The 12,473-nt window shown below is 42.1% G+C and overlaps 1 protein-coding gene across 1 annotated transcript in view; it reads right to left on the bottom strand.

The window, feature by feature from the left end:
* Nucleotides 1-12,473, bottom strand: part of LRRIQ3 (leucine rich repeats and IQ motif containing 3) — a 50,453-nt gene extending 37,980 nt beyond the window's left edge. The window contains exons 1-3 of the mRNA XM_066624586.1: nt 12,210-12,473; nt 10,319-10,642; nt 4,151-4,284 (exon numbers count right to left, since the gene is read on the bottom strand). Coding sequence (XP_066480683.1) covers nt 4,151-4,284; nt 10,319-10,642; nt 12,210-12,473 — 722 coding nt within the window. The remainder of the gene's footprint in view (nt 1-4,150; nt 4,285-10,318; nt 10,643-12,209) is intronic.

Below are 12,473 nucleotides of genomic sequence, written 5' to 3'. Positions count from 1 at the left end.
ATTTTCCAGTGCTGGTGCAGCCGTGCCAATGAGGCATGCGCTGCATTCTGCAGTAGTGGTACAGTTATGGAGGCTCCTCCAGGTAAGGGAACACCTGTTCCCTTCCTCAGGACTGCATTGCAGTTGCACAGGCACTGTAAGGTTGGATAGTGTTGGGCCCTCTATGCAGAGAATTACAGACAGAACAATCCAAAGGCCGTTTGAAGGTTAATGAATTAATACTGTAAGTCCCTGCACACTTAGATTTCCTGAATTTCTATTTCTAAATAGAGATGCATGAGCAAACCACTAATTGCCCCAAAGGTTTTCATAATTTTTCAAGTGCTTGACCGAAGTCCCCCAAATCACCAGTCTGGCGACCATTGCTTCCTCAGCAGCTCTCACCTCCTCCTTCCCCAAAGCAAGGAAACTTACTTCAGTGGAAGAAGGGAGTAGCAGCAGGCTGTCTCATAAACTTTGGAACCTCTTTCTCTGTCTGACCCCTGGAACTTGACTACAGATCTTGGTTCTCCAGCATGGAAGATGCTCTGCGCATCCATGGGAAAGCCCACAGCTGCTTTAAAAACCATAGGGTGCAATCCTAACCCACTTTCCAGCACCGACATAAGGGCAATAAAGTTCTGAGGTAAGGGAACAAACATTCCCTTATGTTGAGGAGGCCTCTGTGAGTGTTAAACAACTGTAGGATGCAGCACATGTCCCATTGGCACCACTATGCAAGTGCTGGAAAGTTGGTTAGGATTTGGGCTATAGCCTCTTTGTCTCCAAGTCAACCTTGGAGCAGAGGGTAATATTGGTCGCAACTGCAGGTGCTCCAAATGTCAGATGAGCATCTTTTTTTGTGACTGGGACTACAGGTCTCAGCATTCCAGACAACATTTTGACACTCTACATGCCATTTCTGCTGAAGGGAAGCCCTCCTGGAGCCTTTCTCTTCAGCAAGAACAGCATGTATAGTATCACTTTCCCATTGAGAATGCTGAGACTTGCAGTTCCAGCCCAGGAACCGAAAAAGATGCTGAGGTCTAGAGCACCTACCACCTCCTCTGCTTGCCTTCTCCTCTGCCCCTAGGTAAGTTTCTTGGTTTCCCCTGGCCTTAGGGGAAAAGGAGGAGGGCAGAAGAGGTGACTCACAGGATTAAGGTAAGAATAGTCCTACTCTCAGTCTTTGTTTGCTCCATTCTTTGTGCGCATTCAAACAGGGGCCCTGGTTTTTCCAAGCTCCCTACACAAACGCTTGCAACATTCTTCCATCAAAAACAAAAATACTTCTGTTAGTGATAGCAGAATCTGCACTACAGTCATAATCTAGTGCAAATTCAGAACACGTACTTGCAAGTTATACAGAAACCATGAAACAGACTTCACCCAACACTTTGTCGTAGTGAGGGAAGCCAGCAGGTGTACCATTCTCTTATTACTCTAGGCTAGCCATTTTCAGCCACTGTGCTGTGGCACACTGGTGTGCCACAAATGGTCTGCAGATGTGCCATGGGAGTTTGAGGGAGGGTCATTTATTAATAGGGCCATTGGGGGATACAAGCCCCCACCAACAGCATGGTATGCCTTGATAATCTTAGTACCTTGTCAATGTGCCATGAGACGAAAAAGGTTGAAAATCACTGCTCTAGGCTCTAGTCATGTGCTTCTGCAAGAACATTCATAGGGCAGCTATTCTGCCATCCTTATTGCAGAAAATAAAATCTTATGGAATCTAGTCACCGTGTTACAGGCCAAGTTAGATTTGCTATTCCGATGATAAGTTGAGGTACGCATCAGCCCCCAAGCCCCATTTTCAAAGATGACTGAAATTGTCACTATGGTGCAGCAGCTGTCTCTCCCACAGATGTGAAATAGCATGAATAAAAAATACTGACATTTATGCTATCTGCCAAGAGCTGTCTTCAAGGTTATGAGTTATGACAGGTTAAAAATCAAGGAAACAAATTATAATTGTCTCCAGTGAAACAAAAATCCTTAATGTGTACTTTATATACGTATAAATAAGTTCTGTACTGAACTTAACAACTATAACTATTGGTCATCCAAGTGATCAACTTGTAAGATATTCTTGTGATATTTTATTTTTTTTCTCAAAAGGCACATACACGGCAGGCATTCGTCTGTTCATTAAAATGCTACTTAGGTTTCCATTTGCAGTCATTTCAAAATGCACAGCAGTTGCTAAACTAGCTTACAAGAGTATGGTTTTAAGACGGATTGCCCAACCTCAGAGTAAATCTCAAAGTATTCACTCTTGTCAAAACAAGAGTGAATAAGAGTTGAGTAAAATTTTGTGTTGTTTGTGCCAAACACAAGACAGAAAACCTGAAATTCTTAATTTTAGCTCAGGTAGAGATGGCAGTATGTGGTAGAGGTACAATGGCTGCTCTATGAAAATGCTTATCCTATTTTTATGAACAGTATAATACAGGTTTTCCCTGCTTTCTGATGGTTTGTTTTTCAATGATTCACTCATTCAACACATTTCAATTATACCCGGAAATAATTCATTCAATGCATGCTCTGGTCTTTCAACCTCTCTCTGCTGTTCTAAAGGCTAAAATTGCCCTCCCCCATGTTGATTTGCATATGACATGGGGATTCAAACTGTTTTGGGGTGTGTGTGTGTGTGTGTGTGTGAGAGAGAGAGAGAGAGAGAGAGAGAGAGAGCAGGTGCCAACTTTAGCTCTAGGTCTATTTCCATTCCCAAAAGTGTCATTGAGAGTCCATTTGCAGAAATCTTTGTGTGACAGCAGGAACTTGAAAGATAACAAAGGCATTTGCAATTTGTTAGCTAAAAAAGCATTGGAAGGAACATCTGTAAACTAAAAAACAAAAAACCAGGTTCTACTTTTCAACAGTTTCCGCTTTTCACTTTGACTCTGGTCCCAAAACCTGTCAAATGAGTGGGGAGAGGGGGTGCACGCCTATAAATGTTTGCAGCCAACAAAACTGTGCAATGTGATTCTTCCATTTGCAAATAAAGATTAGTGCAATGTATAGACAAATCTTTGGAAGCCAGGTGCTTTAGTCCAAAAAGTGCTGAGAATGGTCTGTTGTACCAACTGCTGTGTCAACGCAACATTACAAGCTATGACCTTTTACCTTGCTACGACCTCTGAAAGCATCAGCTTACAGTGACCACTTTGGAATTGCAGAAGAAACACTGATATGAATGTTCGAAGATCCAGATGATGAGCGTTTAATGCCATGACCCTTGGGTACAACATTCTAGACTACAACTCAGTACCATTAAAAACAGTTTGTGTTTTGTCACTGATTGCAATGGCATATGAATCGCAGATTGAAGTTTCACAGTGCTGAAATATTGCATTTTATTTATTTATTTATTTATTTATTTATTGTATTTCTTTCCCACCTTTCTCCCCAAAGGGACCCAAGGCGGCATATAGCAAACTAGAAATACAAAAACATAAAATCACAATTAAACACACCAATTAAAACAAATTAAAACATTAAAACCCTGCACAATAAATAGGATCTTAAAAACAGCAATCAGACATTAATACAATAAAAAGAGCAACAATTTTTATAAAAGCCTGTAAAAAACCAGATGTTAAAAGGATGCTTAAAATAGATGTTAAAAAGGCCAAAAACTCAGAAAGCTTGTCTAAAAAGAAATGTCTTCAGGCCTCACTGGAAAGTTTCCAGGGATGGAACAGTTCATAATCAAGGGGGGGGGGAGGGAAGTTCCATAATATTGGTGCCACAACTGAGAAGGCCCTATTTCTTGTTGCTGCCCCAGACACCTCCCTTGGCAGCAGCACTCATAAGAGGGTCTTCTCCAATGACCTAAGGGGACGAGCTGGATTATATGGAAGTAAGCAGTTCATGCTAACCAAACTCATCAATGGATCAAAGAATTAGCAACTATACCCTCTGATGACGAACCATTCCAGTACAATTTTGCTGAATAGTTTTCCCACACACACTATTTCTTAATTAAACCGTTCCAACATATAACAATGAATAAACATTAATTTTAAGAAAATTTATAACCTATCTTGCTGCATTACAGACATATTTATTGTGCATATACTAAAATGTTTTACAAGGCAACTTAAATTAGATAATCTGCTCTGCATGAAAACATCTTCTGATTAAAATTAAGTTAAAATATACTTACCACAGTATTTTTCTAATTAAATATCCTCTTATCCATTTCTGAATAATCAGGACTGGCGAATAATGAGATAGAACATGATTGATCTTGGAAATTATTTCTCTCACCACTTTAATTTCTTCCTGAAACGTTCTTTCCTACGCACGCACACAAAAACAATAACAAAACCTCTGTAAATGTGTGTTAAAACAGATTGTACCTTAAAAAAATCTTCTTTGCAAATTATATGTTTGGAAGCAATTATTTTGGATGAGGCATCTTGCCTGGTTGCTACCTGGTTGGTTTTAGCCAATACTCAGTATTCTGCCAATACTGGCAGAAATTCTACAAGAGGAAGAAATCAAGACAAAGTAGGTGTTGACCTTCCACCAACCCACATACAAGCATATCTCAGTAATACAGTGCTTTAGGTTCCAGACCACCACTGTAAAGCAGTTCACAGGCATTTGCTGAGGAATGTGGCTTTTGTAAAGCTTAGGGTGCCTTCCTGGAGTGCAGTGGTGACTTACAGTGCTCCTGGCAGCTGCAGTGCAGGGGGAATGTTAAGATGTGCTTTTGGAAGCTGAGCTTCTGATTCAGTTTGGACTCTGACTCACTGCCATAAGACCAAGGCAAGCATCGAAAATAATAAAAATGAATATAGTTGAAAAGCACCGCATAAGCAAAGCACCACATAGCAAGGTATGTCTGAATTTGTTTTCCTGCTCTCTTTAGCTTAGGGGCAACTGAATGATCAACACTGGAAAAAAATAGGCTAGCCAGATTTTGTTTCCAGATGACCTATGACTAGCTGGACATATGGTGATGTAAGGAATACCTATGGGTTTGAAGACCAATTTTGCATTAACCCAGTAAATGGTCTTGCCATACCTTGCTACAAGAATGCCTTTGTGTTAACATCTTTAGTTGAGATGGCAACTATACAGTGTGTTCATTATTATATCAGAGGTAGGAACTTATGTTCTGTTTACAGCATCATTCCCTTGTGGCAAGTTTTGCATGCCCTTACAGTAATGATTGGCAGTTACTGTCACAGCAAGAACAGTCCATCATATTGAAAGTATTTCTGCTCCTGCCAATGGCCACCAAGAAAATAAACCAGGACCAGATTTGGGCCAATTAACCATTGTATATACCTGTTTAAATCTTGAAACGTACTACTATATAGTTTTGTTGTTGGTGGTGTTGGTGTTGTTGTTGTTCAGTCGTTAAGTCGTGCCTGACTCTTCGTGACCCCCATGGACCACAGCACACCAGGCCCCCCTGTCTACCACGAACTTGCGGAGTGTGTCCAAGTTCTTGTTCATTTCCTCCGTGACACTATCTAACCATGTCATCCTCTGCTATGCCCTTCTCCTTTTGCCTTCAATTTTTCCCAGCACCAGGGCCTTTTCTAAAGAGTTCTCTCTTCTCATGAGATGACCAAAGTATTTCAGCTTCAGCTTCATCATCTATCCTTCCAATGAACAGTCGGAGTTGATTTCCTTTAGGATTGACTAATTTGGGGCACAATCCTAACCAGGTCCACTCAGAAGTAAGTCCTATTTTGTTTAATGGGGCTCACTCTCAGGAAAGTGTGGTTAGGATTGCAGCCTTGATCTCCTATATGGCTTGATAACTATATGGTTAACTGAGAGCAATTTGCGGATAGTGCCCTCCACAGCACAAGTTTAAAAGATGAGGTACGTAGAGGGGCTTGTCAGTGAATGCTTTTCATTTTCTTCTTCTTCTTGAAGTCCATGAAAATCTGAGCCTGGCTATTTTCTAGAAGACTAGTATATTTTGCTTACATCACTAATTAGTTATGAACATGAAACAAGGCTTCTTTGAATAGCACATGTGTTCTTAATGCATATTTAGATTCAGATTCCAAATATTAAACCCTAAAGAATACTGCTGCTCCCTTCTTTACCTTAAGTGATATCAGTTTTAAATGTCTAAATCAGTGGTTCTCAAACTAGTGGGTTGTGACCCCAGTTCATGTAAAGCTTCCCCTGTCCCTTTAAGGGGCAAGAGAAGGAAGGAGGCAGCAATGTGATGCCCAGGATCGCATTGCTAAGCGGGGGCGAGCGGGTGCTTTTACTTACTGTGGACTTGGACAAACAGCAGGAATTGCAGGGCCACGCAGCCCTTCATAGGGCTCCCTGACTCTTGGAATGTTGAGAAACAGCGTGTTTCTCTTCTGGTTTCGCATTGCAACCAGCTCACACACCTCCTGCTTTTTGCCCAAGTCCACAGTAAGCAACAACAGACCCCCTCGCCCCTCCCCCGCAAAGAATTACTTAGGGAGTAAATCTCCCTAAAAGTTTGAGAACTACTGGTCTAAATCAATAGCATTACTTTCTTAGCATGGATTTTAAGGAATGTGATACATTTTACCAGAAGACAACTTCAAAACAAAATCAAACCCTGAGTCACATTTATTGAAATTGAGCTGAGAAATTATTCCTAACCAGGAGCTATGATGAGTCAGTATCCATATTCTGACAGAAAAAGCACATTTCAAGTTTGTCTACAAAACTATCTCACCTATTCTAGAAAAGCCTGTCATTTAGCTTTCTGAACATGAGATAACCTGGAGCTATTACATTCTGTTATAAACTCATCAAGGACAATTCAAAAAACCTCCACGATCTTTTACCCAGAAAGTATCTACAGGTATTGGTGTTATTTATAAGGAAATAAAAACATTTACTTTTTATTTTATCTTTAATCATTTTGAACATAACTTCTGGTCAAACGTAAACTAAAATGTATTTGTTTAATTTGTCTCTTATGGTGCTTTTTTCATCAGCAAAAGGCTCTAAGAGTCAATTTGCACTTTACTATTTTACACAGGTATGAGTACTTAAGAACAAAACACGTGCAGCAGGCCAAAAATGAAGAGTTTGTATGAGCCTTAAGGTATTGTGGGACATCTATCATGGTTTAGAATTTTCCAATTCAGATAGCATCTATCTAAACACATTTCATTTGTATACAAAATGGGATCAACCAGGACTGCAGTATTGTTACATTCATAAAAATTTCATTTCACGAAAGAAAGAACCAAAATTGTAATACTAAACACAGCAGGAGCACAGTTAGAGGGGTGCAAAGCACCACGTTTTGCACAGCGCCTCACCACAGCAAGCAAGTGGCCCCTCCCCTTTGGAGCAATTCCAGGCCGCTAGAGCAGGGGTGCCCAAACCCCGGCCCGGGGGCCACTTGCGGCCCTCAAGGCCTCTCAATGCGGCCCTCAGGGAGCCCCTAGTCTCCAATGAGCCTCTGGCCCTCCGGAGATTTGTTGAAACCCACACTGTCCCGATGCAACTGCTCTCAGCATGAGGGCAACTGTTTGGCCTCTCAAGTGAGCTGTGGGATGAGGGCTCCCTCCACTGCTTGTTGTTTCACGTCTGTGATGTGAAGGGAAAGGCCAGCCTTGCTTTGTGCAAGGCCTTTTATAGACCTTCATTCATTCATATAAATTCATCTTTAATATATTCATTTATGTAAATTTATTCAAATCTGAAATGTAAATTAATTTGGCCCCCGACACAGTGTCAGAGAGATGATGTGGCCCTCCTGCCAAAAACTTTGGACACCCCTGCGCTAGAGCAAAACAAAGGAGATGCCTCCATTTTGCTCTAGCGACCTGGAATTGCTCCAAAGGGTGTGTCACCATGCTATGGTGAGACACCGTGCAAAACTTGGAGTTTAGCACCTCGTCGAGCTAAGCTACTGAAGCACAGACATGAATTCTAGTCTCACAACTTGTACAAACCATCAGTTTCTTCTTCTATCTAAACATTTCCAAACACACAAATTTAAATGTTTTAGGGTGCAGTCCTAACCCATTTTTCCGCACTGACATAAGGGCAATGCAACTTCAAGTTAAGGGAGCAAACATTGCCATACCTTGAGGAGGCTTCCATAACTGCTCCCCAACTGCAGGATACAGCATATACCCCACTGGCACAGCTATGCCAGTGCTGGAAAGCTGGTTAGGATCGCACCCTTAAATTCTATTAAATGTTAATGCTCAGTGACAGCTCAATCCCATCTAAACCTTGGGTTGATGCTCATGCTCTGTCAGGGCAAAGCCTGGACGGGGAACCTGGGCTGCCAGTACAAATGTATGGCAGCCAATGTTGTGCTTGTGTCAACAGGGTGCCAAACCCCCACTGGAACAGGTAAGTTGGCAGAAGGGGTATTCCAGGGGAGGATAGAGATAGGTGTCAAGACTGCCCAGAGGCATGTCAAGTGCAGGCTGGGAGCGGGCTATGTCAGAATGCCAGATGCAAGGGAGGGCACCAGGATGCAGGTCTCTTGTTATCTGGTGTGCTCCCTGGGGCATTTGGTGGGCTGCTGTGAGATACAGGAAGCTGGACTAGATGGGCCTATGGCCTGATCCAGTGGGGCTGTTCTTATGTTCTTATGATATCTGTGGCAATGGCGATGCCAGTATCCTATGCCCCCAGCTCAGGCTGACATGCCCCCTTGGACCCACTCAGATTTATACTAGGCAAATTGCTGTCATGGATCAGATTGGGGACCAGGCAGCAGCAGAATAGTTGCTGCCTTGTCCCTGGCCAGAACATAGCATACAGTGAAGGCTGCACTGGTGCCACTGCACACTCTGGGCCAGCCTAGAACAAGATTGGTCTGTTAATTACAGCTAATTAATGTTTTCAATTGATTAATTCTGGGGATGTCTGGTGATTTGCAATTACAAATCATATTCAGTAATGAACACTTGCCACAATTAATACTTGTAAAATATTCTTCTATGAGAAGTAAGAAGCCCACAGAAAACAGACATTTCATGAAGTTTACGACAAGTCTTAACCTTCATAAAAGAGAGAACCTGTGTAGGTACAGAACTCTGAATGCCCATCAGTACCCTGCTGGGTCAGAACTCAGTTAATGACTACAGTTTACTGTTCAGTGACTCGGAAATGAACTGATGGCAAGAAGCTTCACATCCCACAGGCCTAGTGAATGGGCACACTTTGGCTGCAATCCTATGCGCAAGTACTTGCTAGGAGTAAACCCCATTTAACACAAATGGACTTACATGTGAGAAGATATGCATAGGATTGGGCTGTTTGAACTGTCAGTGCAATCACACACTCCCCACCTTATCAGGCTGGCCTAGAGGAAGCCTCATCTAGCTTCTGGAAAATACAATGAAGTGCTACAACTTTCTTGCACAGCATGCTTGACCCTGTAAATAAAAGCCACATCCTGGGGCCTTCATAACTTGAAGTAAACAAAGATATTAGCGACACAACAGAAAAGTTTCCAAGCCTAGCTGCGCTCACCAACCTCATGGCCAAGTTCAAGCATGGAGTCCATGCTAATGAAGCCTCCCAAGCTTGTCACAAGTTCTTTGCAGCACCATTGGCAACAAAACAGCCCACTTAAGACCCTGAATAAGCAATCACAGGCCATCATGCCACAAAAGTAGATTCCTCAAGGGACATACCCCCACCAAATATCCCATAGGATACCATGGAAAAAGATATAAAAAGCTGAGCCACCAGATCCTCACGTTTATCATACCTTATCTGTTTAAAAGCCGTTTCTGCCCAACAGTGTATATACGTACATGGGTTAGCTTGCCGTTGCTGCATTTGCTTGTCTGACATTCTGGTGCTTCTTGAGGGCCCGTATTCCATCTGCTAATGAAGAACTATCATGCCAAGCCAGCACCCACAATTGGTAACCCTCACTTCCCTTTTCCCTTCCCACCCCCACGAGCACAGCTCAGAACTACTGTACCAGTATAGGACCACTGAGCTGTGCCATGGCCAGTGCATCAGATCCCAGGATACGGAATAGATTTTCCCCATACACACATGTTCCTGCTTGTTTGAAAAGCACACCCAAAAACCTATGTTGGCATGCCTCATACAACTAGAATCCTAAGCAGGGCATTGTTAGGCATAACTAAAATACTATAAAGAAGTGACCAAATATTCAACCTTCAGAATTCAGTGGGGCTTATTTCTGAGCAGACATGTACTATAAGGCCCCAATCGTAAACACACATACATGGGAGTCAGTTCCATTGAACTGAACTCATTTTATTTAGAGTTGGTTGTCTTTGGATTGTTTTCGAATGGGCCAATCTACAACTTTTTTGTGTGTTTTAGAAAATGATAAAACTAGGTTACTGAATTTGTTTACCTTTGTAGGATGAGGGCCATAATCCACAAAAAGCATTGGAGTAAATGGTTTAAATTTTTCAGGAAGCCTCCAGTCCTCCATTATTTCTTCATCAGAGATGACATAGTAGTCCAGTGCCTTGAGTGAAAAAATGCTGTTAACAACAATATGCCTATAGGCTATTTTCAGGCTCAGTGGAGTGTTTAACAAGGTGAGCGCAATCAGATTAGGGCAGAAAGATAACGAATATACATTATCCAGTGCTGAAATTCCATTATCATGCAGATACAAGAGACGCAGGTACTTCATGTTCCCCCAAAACATTGCGCCTGGAAGCTCTTCTATCTGAAATAAGGTTGAAAACACAGATAGTTTAGGAGGGGAGTAATTTATTTAGAAAACCTACTGTTAAAAATGCAGTGTAACTAATCCTTCAGACAGCTCAAAACTAAATCAGGTCCATAATTCTGATTTAGAGCTAACCAAAGCCCTAAACAGGAAGCTTCCTGTTAAGGTTCTGGCTATGTCTCTCTATCATTCAGGCTGCATGCCTGCTAGTCTTTCTATAACAAGGCAGCCCAACTTTGAGCAGTTGGGGGGCTGCATAACCCTTGGGTGACCCCTGGCTGTGCTGACCCAGAATTGGTAATGATGTGATGATGTCACCACCAATTACTTCCATATTCTGTGTTACTGAATATTCTGGCAGGTTCAGGATGCAAGCAGTGGAGATGAATGCAGAAGGATTTTTCAATCTCCCTGCCGCACCATTCCGGCTTCTCCTTCTCCCCAAAGGAGAAACCAGAATGGAGCAGCAGGGAGGCTGAAAAGCCGCTAAAGTGGGAGGAGGTGGGGGGCTGAGGCCACTATTTTGGAGGCCCCCAAAAAGGTGATGTATGATTGGATTGGATTCCCCAGTCACTTCAATAGTGGGGACAGCTCAGAGGAGCATCCTTTTGAGCCTGCAAACATGAGAATCTCAATTGCAGGTTCAAAAAGTAAGCCATCACAACCACAGAAAGATGTTTGACAGAATCATGGAAAAGTGCAATGGGATAAGAAATAAGAAAGATAATGAAATGAAGCCTGAATAGATTCTTTTTCAGCTGCCATGTTTTTTCTTCAGCCTTTAGATATATCAAGATTTCAAGATATCGTTCAGAAAGAGAGAGCAAGAAAGAGATGGAAAAGTAATAAGAAAAATTTATCTGCTTTCTGTTCTTCAGTCAGCTTACTTTACATGTGTATAACTCTAGAAATAAAATTCTAGCTATGCTGAAAAGTTTTCTCAATTACATTCACAATTACAATAATTGCCAAAAGATCATACAAGACATGGAATATAAGCGAACCCAGTCTGAACAGTAACACAAAAGCTACTGTGATTGCGAGACACAGGAAGCTGGACTAGACAGGTCTTCGGCCTGATCCAGTGGGGCTCTTCTTATGTAGTATTATTACTGAAAATATTACTGTCTTGCATTACAAAGTGGATAGTCAAATTGCCCAATCTGATCCAACTTTCCAGTACCGGTGCAGCCGCAATGAAGCCCCGAGGTAAGGTAACAAATGTTCCCATACCTTGAGAAGGCCTGTGTGACTGCCTCCCCAACACAGGAAGCAGTGCACACCCCATTGGCACAGCAGCACCAGCACTGGAAAATTGGATAGGACTGGGCCCTAAGTCTGCATCAATAATCTACGGACACAAATGCCTAAGGGACCAGTCCTATCTAACTTTCCAGCACTTATGCAGCCATGTCAACAGGATGTGTACTGCATCCTGCATTCGAGGGGTAGTCATGGAGGCTTTCTCACGGTAAGGGAACATTTGGGCCCTCAATCACTTTAATGCAAATGTGTGTTTTGTTTTTTCTTTTTATGTATGTCTTCTGAAACCACTGTTGCTCACCTGATTGTTATGAAGATCCAGTTTAATTAAATGTGTGCAACCTTCAAGACTATCAATACTTTTAAGAAAATTGCCAGACAAATCACATATTTTAAGTGAAACACAATATTGTAAGTCTCCTAGGTTGCTTAAATACTGTGCATGTAGCCTAACCATAACAAGATCTTGCAGCTTCTTTACGTCATTTTGATCAGCCGTTTGTCCATATTCAAGCAGCAGATTTTCAGAAGCCCAAACAAGGTATTCTGCAAATTCCTCCTCCAT

This window comes from Tiliqua scincoides, chromosome 4, assembly GCF_035046505.1.
Source record: "Tiliqua scincoides isolate rTilSci1 chromosome 4, rTilSci1.hap2, whole genome shotgun sequence".
NCBI classification, from domain to species: Eukaryota; Metazoa; Chordata; class Lepidosauria; order Squamata; family Scincidae; genus Tiliqua; species Tiliqua scincoides.
Note: the sequence above shows the minus strand (reverse complement) of the source record. Positions and strands in the feature narration are given on the sequence as shown.